Raw genomic sequence first — 15,317 nt, forward strand, 5'->3', positions numbered from 1 at the left:
TCTCAGGTAAAGATCCACTGAGCCTGGGATCAACCCTTCATTGCCCGTTTGCATATGCAAATTAGGATTCAGTTCGGTATTCGGCCAAATTTTTCACAAAGGATTCTGAATCCCAAAATAGTGGATTTGGTGCATCCCTGCTATAGACACAATATGAGCTGGCCCCTAAACTCAGTAACTGAAAGCAGCACAGAGCATATGCAATGAATCAGCAGAAGATGGGGGCTACTGGGGGCATCTTTGGAGGCACAGATCTTCCCTGCTAAAGGGCTGTTGGTTGCCTTGGGCTGATACAGAAGTCAAAAACATAAATGTACAATTTTTCCAACCTACTTCTTTAGTTGAGCAAATAATAATCAGATGTGCTGTGTATTATCACATGACCATTTTATTGGAGTTCTAGATAAACGTGTTGCAAATTAAATGCTGGCAAGCAAAGAAAACCAGGGCTTTATTGTGAAGCACAGGATGGTTTATGTTACACAGAGTATTTTCATACATCAAAATATTCTTGCATTCAAGTCCATATACAGGGAATAGATGGACAGAAGTGGGTTTTGTCTTGCCAAAGAAATATCCTTACCTATATGTATGTTAATACCATCATATTAGAATTAAATTATCCCTCATTTGTAAAAAGTTAGCAATGAAATTTCTTTACCAGTTTGCAAGAAGCTATTACTCCATCCCCCTTCTAGTATTCTAAATCAACATAGCCCTAACTATCCGAAGAAAATATATGTAACCAAAACAACAAAGTTTGAATTCTTTGTCAAGACCATGACTGTCCAAAAGGAGGTCCACTAGCCTGATCAGGCCCTTCATGGGAATTTTATGTCACCCAGTCTTCTAAAGGGCTCCACAGGCTTCTTTGTAGGACATCATGTTCTAATAATCTATCCGTCAAATTTGCAATATGGCAACTAATTGACCCATGGCATTTGAAAACTGCTGCAAGCACATCTAAGCCTTTCCTGCTCAAAAGGTAGCATTTGACCAGCTGACATCAACGCATGTCTACAAACTGCTCTGCACAGTATGCTCTTATGTGCTTTTGAAAAAAAAAAAAAAATTGACTAGAGGGAAGGGTTGTGTACATAAAATACAGCAATGTGTACTTTCTCACAACTGAAGGTATTTCATTTAAATTACCCATGGCACTGAAACAGCAGTGTCACAATGTACCTGACCTGGTACAACTGAGGATAGGTTCACTAGAAGTAGACACTGCTCTGCGCACCTCTTGCCTAGCCTCTAGGCTACATATTGAAAAAATGTATCAATGGGAGAATCAAAGATTTATTTTTTACTTTACAGCATATTCTTTATAAATTGCCACTTTTGGGTAACCCGGTGGCTACAAGGCCACTATAAGACTGCTTTAAGGGTAATACAAAATAATAAACTACTCATAATATACAGTTCCTTCAGAGGGCATGCACCCTTATATATTTTATACTTTTGGAGATATACTACATTAAAGACCAGGCAAATATGTGTATTAACGGTTAGGACTAATTTATGCACCTATATACCCAGATCGGGCACAAGAATAAAAACATAGTAGTAAGTGTTATTTTAATGACCTCTCTCACTTTCACTCCATTCAGCAAAAACCAAAAATGTAAAAGTGTCAACTCCTGATGAGGCTCCCTTTTTATACCCCACCACCAATCAGACATCAGCCAGGCTGCCAAAGCAAAACCATTGTTGAAGAGCATGCCAGCGCAAAAGTATGTTTATTGCGGACTTCTAATGTCATGAAACTTGGTTCAGCATTGTTGTTGTGAAATATCTAAATACCATTAAATATGTAGATTAAAAAAAAAAAAAGCCTAATACAAACTCTGGACCAAACAAAGTGATTTAAAAGAAAAAAAAAAAAGCTGAAGGGGCACAGTTTACATGGACATTCTTTAAAAAATAGACTTGTTTTCTGTTGAAATCAATTAACTCTTGATCAGAGCGAAGTTTCCCCACAAGACTCCTGGTTGTTGCACTGTGTTAATCACTGCCTGTGTGAGTCTGCCTCACTCTGAAAGAGAAGTCCGTCAGGATAAAGTCCAGAGGAGTCGAACTCAGCATAACCTTGTTTTTATTTTCTTGCCGATCCAAGGAAAGGAAAGAAGTAGTGGGGGAGGAGGGAAAATTCAGTCAATGTACTGGGACAGCCAACGGAAACCTTCACCATATCCTTGCCGCTTGAGCACACTGCACATAAACACCTCCATTGGGCGAGCATTTAGATCCTTCAGTGGCACATTACCCTGTGGAACAGGAACAAGATGTAAATGTTTGATTTGTTATATAAATTAGGATAGTAAATACAAGCTTTGTGTTTCATATTTCTGGACATTTTATATGTCTAACTTAGAAGGGAAAAGAAGCTCCTTTAAGGGTGCACTTAGGAAATTGTCTTGGTTATTTTAGAATCTAGTCTCAGAGTCTGATTAGGCTACTTTCTACTTGATATTAAAGGAACAGTAACATCAAAAAATTAAAGTGTTTTAAAGTAATTAAAATATAATGTGCTGTTGCTCTGCAAAAAACTGGTGTTTTTGCTACAGAAAAGCTACTATATAAATAAGCTGCTGTGTAGCCATGGGGGCAGCCATTCAAGCTGGAAAAAGGGAGAAAAGGCACAGGTTACATAGCAGATAACTAGTAGATAAGCCCCATATAATGGGTGTTTGTCTGTTATCTGCTAAGTAACCTGTGCCTTTTCTCCTTTGAATGGCTGCCCCCATGGCTACACAGCAGCTTATTTATATAAATTATAGTAGTCTTTCTGATGCAAACACCCCAGTTGTTGCAATGCAGGGCAACAGTACATTATATTGTTATTACTTTTATACACTTGAATTTTTTGGTGTTACTGTTCCTTTAAAGGAGGTGATACACTGGCTGGATGGACAGATACACAGCATTGTTGTCTTTCAATTGTTGCAACGGGACATGAAGAAATGAAATATCAGACTACATTTCCAAACATATCTTATCAACAAACTCACCATTATGCACAGTACAGGTATGGGATCGGTTATCTGGAAACCAGTTCTGAATTACAGGAAGGCCATCTCCCATAGACTCCATTTTAAGGAAATAATTCTTTTTAAAAAGGATTTCCTTTTTCTCTATAATAATAATAATAATAATAAAACAGTACCTTGTACTTGATCCTAACTAAGATATAATAAATCCTTATTGCTAGCAAAACAATGTGTTTCTTTAATGTTTAAATCATTTTTTAGTAAACTTAAGGTACAGAGATCCAAATTATAGAAAGATTCCTTATCTGGAAAACCCCTGGTCCTGAGCATTCTAGATAACAGGTCCCATACCTGTACATAGATATCATGTTGTGATATTCAGGCTACCATACATGTCCTTAAGGCTGATGCCACATGGCACGAAACATGAAAGGGTTAAAACCCCCTGCTTTTTACGAAACACCTTTAAAATTTGCATTCTACAAGTTAAAGGTGGCCATACATGGACTGATTCAAGCTCATCGGCTTGTGTATGGGCGCTAACGACGGGCCTGCCCGACATCTGGTGATATTGTTAGACCTCCAAAACAAGAGTAGGAGGCAGACACAAACTCAAAACATGCCCTTTGGCTGTTATACTCACTTTTCCTGTGGTCTGTCCATATAATCCAAAGATTTCTCTCAGTTTTTCCTCACTGATTGCTTCTGGTCTGTCAATTTTGTTCCCCAGGATGAGGATTGGCACATTAGATATTGTTTCATCTGTCATGAGTGCCTTTAGAAGACAAAAGAGATTAATTAATGGATAAATGCACTATTACATGTTGTGATATAAATGACAGCAGAAAATCTACTTGCATACAAAATTTAGATGTATTTACACCTATTTTTACAGTTTTAGTTTGTATAGTGTTAGTAATGCGCAGCTCAGAAAAGGTAAACCTGCACACAACTCTAACCTGTAAAACCTTAACCCGCACCCAATCCTTACCCATGTCTCTGTTTCCAAGCTGGAGCAGAGTAGTGTGCCTCCCCAGTATGACCTACACCCAACCTGTGTGTGTGTGGGGATATATACAGTGGTGTGAAAAACTATTTGCCCCCTTCCTGATTTCTTATTCTTTTGCATGTTTGTCACACAAAATGTTTCTGATCATCAAACACATTTAACTATTAGTCAAAGATAACATAATTGAACACAAAATGCAGTTTTTAAATGAAGGTTTACATTATTAAGGGAGAAAAAAAACTCCAAATCTACATGGCCCTGTGTGAAAAAGTGATTGCCCCCCTTGTTAAAAAATAACTTAACTGTGGTTTATCAATTTCAATTTTCAATTTCAATATCAATTTCTGTAGTCACCCCCAGGCCTGATTACTGCCACACCTGTTTCAATCAAGAAATCACTTAAATAGGAGCTACCTGACACAGAGAAGTAGACCAAAAGCACCTCAAAAGCTAGACATCATGCCAAGATCCAAAGAAATTCAGGAACAAATGAGAACAAAAGTAATTGAGATCTATCAGTCTGGTAAAGGTTATAAAGCCATTTCTAAAGCTTTGGGACTCCAGCGAACCACAGTGAGAGCCATTATCCACAAATGGCAAAAACATGGAACAGTGGTGAACCTTCCCAGGAGTGGCCGGCCGACCAAAATTACCCCAAGAGCGCAGAGACAACTCATCCGAGAGGCCACAAAAGACCCCAGGACAACATCTAAAGAACTGCAGGCCTCACTTGCCTCAATTAAGGTCAGTGTTCACGACTCCACCATAAGAAAGAGACTGGGCAAAAACGGCCTGCATGGCAGATTTCCAAGGCGCAAACCACTTTTAAGCAAAAAGAACATTATGGCTCGTCTCAATTTTGCTAAAAAACATCTCAATGATTGCCAAGACTTTTGAGAAAATACCTTGTGGACCGACGAGACAAAAGTTGAACTTTTTGGAAGGTGCGTGTCCCGTTACATCTGGCGTAAAAGTAACACAGCATTTCAGAAAAAAAACATCATACCAACAGTAAAATATGGTGGTGGTAGTGTGATGGTCTGGGGTTGTTTTGCTGCTTCACGACCTGGAAGGCTTGCTGTGATAGATGGAATCATGAATTCTACTGTCTACCAAAAAATCCTGAAGGAGAATGTCCGCCCATCTGTTCGTCAACTCAAGCAGATCTTGGGTGCTGCAGCAGGACAATGACCCAAAACACACCAGCAAATCCACCTCTGAATGGCTGAAGAAAAACAAAATGAAGACTTTGGAGTGGCCTAGTCAAAGTCCTGACCTGAATCCTATTGAGATGTTGTGGCATGACCTTAAAAAGGCGGTTCATGCTAGAAAACCCTCAAATAAAGCTGAATTACAACAATTCTGCAAAGATGAGTGGGCCAAAATTCCTCCAGAGCGCTGTAAAAGACTCATTGCAAGTTATCGCAAACGCTTGATTGCAGTTATTGCTGCTAAGGGTGGCCCAACCAGTTATTAGGTTCAGGGGGCAATTACTTTTTCACGCAGGGCCATGTAGGTTTGGATTTTTTTTCTCCCTAAATAATAAAAACCCTCATTTAAAAACTGCATTTTGTGTTCACTTGTGTTATCTTTGACTAATAGTTAAATGTGTTTGATGATCAGAAACATTTTGTGTGACAAACATGCAAAAGAATAAGAAATCAGGAAGGGGGCAAATAGTTTTTCACACCACTGTATATCTAGATCGTGTATTTTAATATTCAATATATTTGTATATATTATAAAATATTTATAAGTCTATATTTATAGCCTTCTTTTTATTAGCCACTGACCCTCTGGAGTACAGATTGCTCAAGCAGAAGGTAGTCTAAGGAGAGAAGGTTTCTCCTAAGAAGAAAAACAACATCTTAGGATAAACCGAGTTTCATGGAGCTGATTACCATATTTAGATAAGTATTACTCTGGAGGAATTATGAAGAAGCAAGAAGGTGGTTTGCTGTGGTTCAGTAACCTAATTACAGCCAATCAGCTTTGGGATTTACTAGTCTAGTGCTCTTATATAGTAAAAGTATTCATCTGATTGGCAGCTATTAGTTACTGGGCAACCAGAGCATAATTTACATATGACTGCATTTAACAATCATGCTAAATCATTGGCAAATTAAAATGAGGTTAAAAGCAGACTTTCACATTAAAAGGGCTGTATTTATACTTGAAAAGCATATGTTAAAGAAAGTAAGTTACTTGCAAAATTGTCACTTCCGCCACCTTGACCACATTACTTCCAGAAATTACAAAGACTAGATAGCTGCAGCAACTAACACTATTAGTCTCATCACTGATACAACTGATAAGCCTTATGGAGCAAGAGGGGTTTCCTTGTGTATTATTAAATGGACTTATCTTGATCTGAAAAAATTGTTGAACATTGTAGACTGCTGCGTGGTGCTACAGTAGTTATTGCCACTGCAATTTGTCTCAAACACAATATATATGGAATGGCATAAATGTAACAGCATTGTCAACAGGTTAGAAAAGCTGAATAGACACAGCCCTTCAATCAACTAACCATATTTATTTTCTAAACATCATTTCAAAAACATAATGCATATTTCAAGCCGCTCCTCTATAAGTAACATTTGTGTTTCAAATCTGCAGCATTTGGTTCCTTACATTGAGCTCAACTTTAGACTCCATAAGGCGCCCATGATCTACACAGTCCACAAGAAAGACAATTCCATTGATTGCAGGCAGATAATTCTTCCAAACACGACGAGCTGGACAATAAGAAGTAAACTTTATTGAGACTGAGGCAAAAAGCAGTTCAAAACATTTTAAATAATGTTATCGGGAGGACTAAAAATTATGAACATGAGATTTTAATTTCACAATAACAAACATAGGATATCATATGTTGTAAATTTTAATTTCAAAGTGCAGAATGAAATGCATACCTTGCTCATGTCCACCGAGGTCAAAAGTGGTAAAGGTCATCCCTGCAATGGTCAGCTCTTCTGATGCTGGATTGTAAAGAGGAATGTGTCAGTATTATTGTGCACAGAATGTTTTTAAAATGTCAAATGTCCTGCAGCATAAGAAAATGTATGGATGTGTTCAACACACCAGGTTTAAAAAAAAAAAAAAAAAAAAAAAAAAGCAGATCAAATAAGCACACCAGCTTAACGAATAAACAAGCTGATGCAGATACAAGTTTCTAACCAGACTTAGATACTAACCAAGTATGCGAGGTCAGCATGAAAAACTAAATTAAACTCAAGAAAACAAGTATAAGTGACCTGTATGCCCTTTGTCAATGGTACGTATGACAGCTGTCCTTGCCACTCAGTTGTAAAAGCCTTAGCAAACTGTTCATGTTGGAGAACAACCAGTAAATGTGTTTTATATATATTTTAACATGAAGTTTAGTTGTGATTATATTCTAGAACAAGACAACAATCTGCCTTATTTCTGCCCCAGCCATCACACTAATCCTCTCGTACACTGCGTTCAGTACTACACACTCATGTGATCTAACAAAACAGCTAAGTATAGCCCACTACTAAATCTAGCAACACAAGCAGCTGTTTGGATACACTACATCTTTCTTAAGTGTGTGAGTGTAAACACAGCATGCAAGACATCTTCCTCTCATTCAGACACTTAGCAGTATAAAATTGCCCCATCATTTAACTTCTGTAGTTTTGGTTTAGATAAAATATAGATTCTACAATCTAGCTCCTTACTGGCACAGCTAGTCTGTTACCCACCAGTGCTACTTCCCAAGCATTCTGTTCATGGTCAGAAGCTTAGCAATTAGTCACAGCTTTGACCTGAGTCAAATTTGACAGGAGTGATTTGCCTAGTGCTAAATGTGTAGCTTGTGGCCCCTTTAAAAGCACTTTCTGTGCTGCCACTGCGTGTAATACTCACAACTCTTGGACTAAGTTGGCTTCTTGAAGTAAAAGCAAGAAAAATTTTGAAATTATAATAGAGGAGCCAGAATTGGTAAAATTCATGCCCAAATATAATTTTTGTTGAGGGTAATGTAAGGAAAATTTGGTTGGCATTGGTATAACCCATATCAAATCAGCAGGTAGCATTTACTGGTATATTTTTAGTTACCCCATTAGGGTCTCTCTCAGTCTAGAAAGAAAACATAACCACCCATAAAATACCAAATTTCTAAAGTAGTTTCTTGCAGTGGCTTCTCATATGCATATACATTTATGCACTGGAAATATTTCAATATGTCATTTGGCAGCTCAACCTCCTATCACTGCTCAGCAGAGCCTGGGGTTAAGGAAACAACTAGACAGATATCTCTAATGGATGAAAGTGAAGTACTTTATAATCACAGAGGCTTTTGTAACAAAAAAATATGTGAACGTCTGTTTTTAAGCACTACACAGCAGAAACGCACATATATTATATATAATTGTTATTACTGTACGTACTTGGATGTAGTGTAGGAACATGCTGACCGAGCCTGTCATCTTTTAGCATATGTAGCAGTGTGGTTTTTCCAGCATTGTCCAAGCCTAAAAACACTAGCTTCCCAGACTTCTTGTATAATCCTGAAAAAAATGCAGACAATACATATTAACAATTCCTTACGAAGATCACTTAGAATACAGGCAAATTGAAAACCCAGAATGGCCTTTTACCTAAAAACTGCAGCACGCTGCTGAAGCCGTTATAAATCCACTCAAATATGAAAGACATTTCTGAATGTTTATCCTGAAAGAAAGGGAATAAAAACAGTATATTGATTACAGAATTGAAATGCAAGAATAACCAACTCAGTAGTCTGGGATACTGCATGTATATAGGTTATAAACTGAAAACAAAATAAAGGTTTCCTCTGTTGCGGGGATTTATAGGCTAGGACAGCTTATTCAGCTCAGAAGGACTCTTTAAAGCAGTTTTATCCATATCATGGGTTATTCCCACCAGGGAAAAAAAAAAAAGACTGGAAGCTACGGGGGTATACTCAAAGGCAAAGACCTCTACTGCTAAAAGACTTTGGTGGTCTTCAGCTGGTACAGAAGCCCATCACACAGGCTATAGCATCTCTAGCTTAGTTCTTTATTCAGCTCTAGTTCTCCTTTAAGCCTTTACCAGCACTGGGCACCTGCAACCAGCAACTGAAGTACATCATTCAGCATTTCCAACTGCGAAGGAAATTCACAGATACCAGGACGGCCACAGGTTGCCTTACTTTGTTTTACTCTAAACCTGGTATTGTTAGCAGAATATGCTAAATGAACATAGAAAATAAATTAAAAATGTCAATGTATATTGTAAAGAAAAAAAGCAGTGGTGTGTACAAGGAGATGCGGGCTTTATTAATAACATCTCCCAACCCTCTGGGACACGTATTTAAGATGAATTGCCTAGGGGCAGAAATTAAAAAAAAAAAAAAAAAAACATTTACTGGTTGCTATGGATTATTAGACCTTGGCAAACATTGTGCATTTTATTACATTATCCAAACCCAGGACATGTATGTTTTGATTGACAGTAAGGCCCATTTTGCAAGACGGAACCAACAGCATGAATGGCCTGATTAAATTCCCACACACTGATCTGACCAGATCACAATTTATCTAAGAAAGGAAAGTGAAATAAAGCTTTTGAGAGCTTTGGAATATTCTGTAAATTTGTATAGACTGATTTGTTCAGGGGATGTAAATACAAATAGAAGTGTAGAAGTTATCTTGGGAAAACTGAACTGCATAAGGAACAAAAAAATTATAATGAGCAGAGCTTATAAGGTGTCTGGGAAAAATGAGACGTGCCACAGTTTAACAGGATTTAGTATCCTGTTACACTAGTACACAAGTAATATGAAAGCTTGTTTGCATGTTATGAAATGTACATAAAGAAGGCCCAGAAGGCCTAGGAAATGATGTCCATTTTTGGTGAAATTCATCTTTCAAGGAGTACTATGCCCAAAAATGGCTGCTTTGGGCAATTTAAAAAATGCATTGATCTACTCAGAAATCAACACATGCTCCATGGACTGACACTGTAATAAGCTGAAACAAAAGGGTTGATTCCCTAAAGTGCAATAAAATGAGAGCTATTTATATGATGCGTTAAAAATGTTATCACGTCTAATTTTTCGCGTCTTAACGCATGATTCACTAAAAGTATACTTGCGTTAATTTAGACGCGATGCTGTTTGTGTTATTTAAGTCGTGAAGACTTAAATCGCGCGCACGCCATATTAGCCATACACACCATTACGTTCGTAAACCTACTTTTTTTTGAAAATGGCCATTTCCCTGCAAACTGGAGGATGCATCACTCTAGGGCTAACACATAAATAACACAATAAATCACACTGCAAAGTCCATTTTGTGCTGCCAAAAGCTCATGAACTGTACTTATTTATAATTACCGCCTGGCCCAAGTAGGTGTTAATTTTCGCACAGACTAATGCGATATTTAGTGCGTCTAAGTGTTTGTGAATCATACGTTAGTATCATTTCTGCGCGAGAATTAACGCAATGCGGTTGCATGCTATTTAAGTCACGCGATATGGGACTTAACGCATATGATAATACTTTAGAGCGTTTTTTTGCATCAACTTTAACACAAAAAAGCACGCGATATGCATTAACGCACTTTATTGAATCAACCCTTAAAGCTCTACCTGTCATGACAGCCAGTACAGTAGCATAGTATTGGGCTCTCAGGTTAGATGCCAACGAACTACTACGTACATGGACTACATTGTATATTCTGCCCATGCATCACATTCGTACAGTTCTGTTTCCTCCCAACTTCGCGCCCAACATGAAATGGCCATTGACACTCTGGAGAAAGTTCCACTGCCAATTTTGTCTGTGCTTGCCTGTGCTGTCACACAGCCATGGTCAAAATGCCAGTGTGCCATAGGCCAAAGGATTCAGTGGCACCTAGTAAAACAGTTCCTAGGGAGTTTTTAAAACAGACAGAATTAACCAACTACAAAAACAAACTAGCAAGTAAGTTTTTTGTACAGTTCTCAACACGGTCGGCATTTGCTCAAGGCATCTGCTTGTACGCCTAAAACTGACACAGAGTTCATCTGCTAGTCTCCACCCCAAAATTGCAAAATGTAGCTCATCTGTTACTTAGAGAATCTGTGGACTGTCAGCATGTAATGAGATGCTTACAGCAGACTAGTTTCCTCTGCTTGCTTTGTACACCGGTGCCATTACAGGTACTTTATTTTGTTAGTATGACGTACATTATATGATACAAAATAGCATTCTATCCAATATACAAGTGCTGAGAGGTTCATGACACCGTTGCAAATCTAATCGCTTACAGCCCATAAGGGAAAGAAGCACACAAACAAAAGTGTAACCCCAATTAAACATGGTCAGGTATGTATAGCAACAATGTTCAGTTACTAAGAAAGCGTATGAATTGGTTTATTATGGGAGCACATATAATGCAAGAGTGGGGGAGTTCCTGAGGCATGGGCGATTAGGAGCCTGGTTATGCATGACTCAGCTCTAGCAGTGAGCCGTATGTACAAAAGGTTGTTTGACAGAAGATTTCATTGTGGCTAAATCACTCCAACTTTTTTTTTTTTTGTTTGTTTTCCAGACTGTGGATCTGAACATACCAACTAGCATCTAAGATCTACTCATGTTAGTCTGCACTAAACTCTAGAACTTTCCAGAAGTGTTTTAAGGTTTTATAGAGTTGCCATTCAATGGATCATGCCTGAACGTCCCCTTAAAAAGCCAAAGTTAACTAAACATGATGCATGATTAATCATCAATTTACTCCTAAAATTGACAGTAGTTTTTGAAACCTGTAATTTACAAATTAACCCCAGCATAGCTTAGCTGATATTCATGGCCAAAGGGATAGCGTACCTAATGCAACACACCAGTTCTTGCACACCTACATCCCCTTATATCCTCATAACAGCAGAAAAGCCATAGGGTGGGCACCTCTAATCTGAAAGCTCTCATATTACCTGAACTACCTTCAATATAATATTCCCTTATTTGCTCATTTGCTCCTCAAATGCATCCAGACTTTTCCTTGCACCTTAAAAAAAATCCAGTGTTTATTGGATGTCTTCAACAAGTGCAAAGAAAAAACAAAATAAACCTGTTTTCTGGGTAAGTGGTCTTTCTGTAATTTAAATCTCCATACCTTAAGTCTAATAAAAAATAATTTAAACATTATATAAACCCAACAAGCTTGTTTTAAAAACTGAAATTATTTGATTAAAATGGAGTCTATGGGAAACGGCCTTCCCATAATTCACACCTTTCTGGATAACGGGTTTCCAGATAATAAATCCTATACATGTACTTGCATTATGATATTTCATAGGTTATTTCTTCACAGCAAATGTGTGATCTGCCAAAGAGTTAGACAGTCTCTAGAAATGCCCATTGTGACAAAAATATAGCTGAGAGGTTGTATGTGTTTCCTTACAGCAGTGATCCCCAACCAGTGGCTCAGGGGCAACATGTTGCTCACCAACCCCTCGGATGTTGCTCTCAGTGCCCCCAAACCAGGTAGTTATTTTTGAATTCCTGTCTTGGGGGCAAGTTTTGGTTGAAGAAAAACAAGAATTACTACCAAATAAAGCCCCTGTAAGCTGATAGTGTGCGTAGAGGCTGCCTAATAGCCAATCACAGCCCTTATTTGGCACCTCCATGAACTTTTATGGTGCTTGTGTTGCTCTCCAAATCTTTTTACATTTGACTGTGGCTCACAAGTAAGAAAGGTTGGGGATCCCTGCCTTACAGGATTACATAGTGATGGTTCAGACAAACTAGGACTCAACTCTAATCATCAGTTTTATAACAGGCTTAAATGACTGCTGGAGAAGTGCCTTTTTCCAACCAAATTCCTATGTCCAAGTTATATGCCTACAGTTTCCTTAACTTAAGAAATCTTAGTATAAGACTGTAGGTCAGACTATCCACTTGTAACAAAGTTTGCAGCCCAGTTTGGAATAGAGGCCTTTACCCAAAAACATCTTCCTTGGGACACATAGCAAGTACATTCACCAGCCCCAATCTGCAGGATCCAGAGACCACTCTAGCAAATCACACAGCCATTATGATTTTTATTGGGAGATAAATTTAGCATCAAGCTTTAACAGAGTATAGCTGTAAACTGACGTACATTAGTTTGTCAATTTATGGCCATTCCAATAAGGCTAGACTCACAAAGGTAACTTTTTGCCAGATGCCACAATACTGACACATAATTCTTTGTCACTGCTGCTGGTCTTAATTTAATGAATGGCTGGCAATTGTCCCATCTGAGACTGCCTTACCAAGGAAAGCTCATAGCTTTATAGCTAAAATATCACAAACTATTACAAGCAATTCTACAGGGAGATGCTTACCCAGCAGAAATGGCAGTCAACAGTTTATATACTTCAGAAGCATGATTAGACCACTTTGACGTCATTTCAGTTTGTCCTTGCTCAGAATTTTGGAGATTCAGCACATTAAACGTATACTGCTTCACACAAAGAGACCAAAATTAACTATATTTTCAGCTGTGGTTACACAAGTCTCAGCACTCTCAGCAGTGTATGTGCAGCTATTCCGCTGGGGTTGGACTACATTTCATCCTCTGACAGCACAACTGCAGCCCTACAGACTTTGAAAAGAGACACTGTAATACAAGTGAATCTGTATGCCACAATGTTATATAGCCTTGATATAAAAATGGTTGCTATGCAACATTAAGATGTCCATATGTACATTAATGGATTTGAGCATGTCCTGCAGTTAGTTACCCTCACTGTCAATGGGACAGAGCTTTGAAAAACATACAGGATTCCTGCTATATTTTGCCAGTTGCAGTAACATACTATAAACAAAGTGATCTCAACTGCACCCCATCTGTGCGTCACTGCCAGTCTATGTTTCTTAGCCTAGTTCATAGCAGATCAAGAAACTGGGGACCTAGTTCTAAGTGAACCAACTCTGACCAGCGAACAAGCAGGTTTGTTACGTGCAGCCATTTCTCTAAGCTCACAGAATGTGCAAGTGAGAAAGGTGAATGTGTTTAAGGAAGACAATTCAGTCTGTTGGCCATACAATGTGTTTGTGGTATCTGTATGCTTCTAACACACAATTTTCAGGCTAGCCCTACCCAGCTGCAATGAAGAGTAGCACCCAAGGTATCATTTAGGGGCGGTTTGTTTTTAAGAACAATATTTTTGTGCCCTTTCTAAAGATACGTTATGGAGTTCCCTTTGTCAGTCTTTTTACATGATGGCTCTAGTGCAACCGTGAAATAAATCAAATATAAATGGATCACTCAGGGGACTTTAAAACCAGTCACAAAACATCACAGTAGATTTAGCCACTGTTTTGGTTCCCTTGGTTAGGAATCCATTTTAGATGGCAACCCCAATGCTATTGTGAGACAGGCCCCAGGTGAAGCTGCTCAGCTGCCGTGTATTTGGGTTGCTTGGAGCAGTATTTAAGCTACAGGCTGAGAGCCACAAATGGAAGGGAAAGCTTGGGGCCCAGATAAAGAAGCTGTATAATGGCAAGCGGCTAACAGGTGGCTGCATAGACACTGATGAAACCCATTATCTACGTAACGACCGAGCTCAGTAGTGGGATTGCTTCTGGTTTGCCATTACATTACCGTAACAGTTGGGTATCAATCTTTGTGGCCCTCCAGCAGCTAAAGTACAATGGGGCTATGAGCGAAACAAGGGTTGTGGGGCGCTGGGCGGAGACCATGACAATCAGTGCTGCCGTGCCGGCATTTAGGGCATCTCACCCCCTGCTATCCGCTGCGCAACCCTCCTCTGCTTTCCCTTAAGGACAGAGCCCCGACTGAGTCCAAACCGAGCCGGTCGCTGTTGCTTATACAACATTCAAGCATCTATAATTAAACACCCACACCATCTCCCCTCACAGCCCGTCTTTACCTTCTCTTGTTTCTCGGCTTCTCCCCGTTTTGTTCCCGGTGGCGGCGTCTCCCGGCCCGGGGCCTTCAACACTCTCTGGATAGTAAGAGTGTAGATACCGCACACCGGAAATACGTAGCAAAAGAGGGCAGCCCGGTCTGACAACAGGAATGAGATCGACTTCGCCTTACTACATTGCGCAAGTGCACAGTGTTTGAGCGCTCTACGTAATCAAGCGACGCATGCCCAGATTGCAGCGGAATGCGTGTCACCTTCTAGCGCATGCGCAGACTGTGTCCGCCTTCAGGAAATCCAGTGCTCAGGCTGCGTGGCTGTTCTTAAAGCCACGTGATATAAGTGTTAATGACGTCACGTTAGAATGTCACAGGGAGTTCCCAGAAACTGCATTCCAAGCAGGTTGGCAGAACTGGAGCTCGGCTGACGTTGACTT

The 15,317-nt window shown here is 39.2% G+C and overlaps 1 protein-coding gene across 1 annotated transcript; it reads right to left on the minus strand.

Moving 5' to 3' along the window:
* Positions 1-370: 370 nt before the first annotated feature.
* On the minus strand, positions 371-14,988 carry sar1a (secretion associated, Ras related GTPase 1A). The gene is given in 7 exon segments (NM_203514.1): positions 371-2,267; positions 3,634-3,765; positions 6,634-6,737; positions 6,915-6,980; positions 8,415-8,534; positions 8,625-8,697; positions 14,888-14,988. Coding segments are annotated over 6 exon segments (597 nt in total). The 5' UTR covers positions 8,683-8,697; positions 14,888-14,988; the 3' UTR covers positions 371-2,150.
* Between the last annotated feature and the right edge of the window lie 329 nt (positions 14,989-15,317).

This window comes from Xenopus tropicalis, chromosome 7, assembly GCF_000004195.4.
Source record: "Xenopus tropicalis strain Nigerian chromosome 7, UCB_Xtro_10.0, whole genome shotgun sequence".
In the NCBI taxonomy this organism is placed as follows: domain Eukaryota; kingdom Metazoa; phylum Chordata; class Amphibia; order Anura; family Pipidae; genus Xenopus; species Xenopus tropicalis.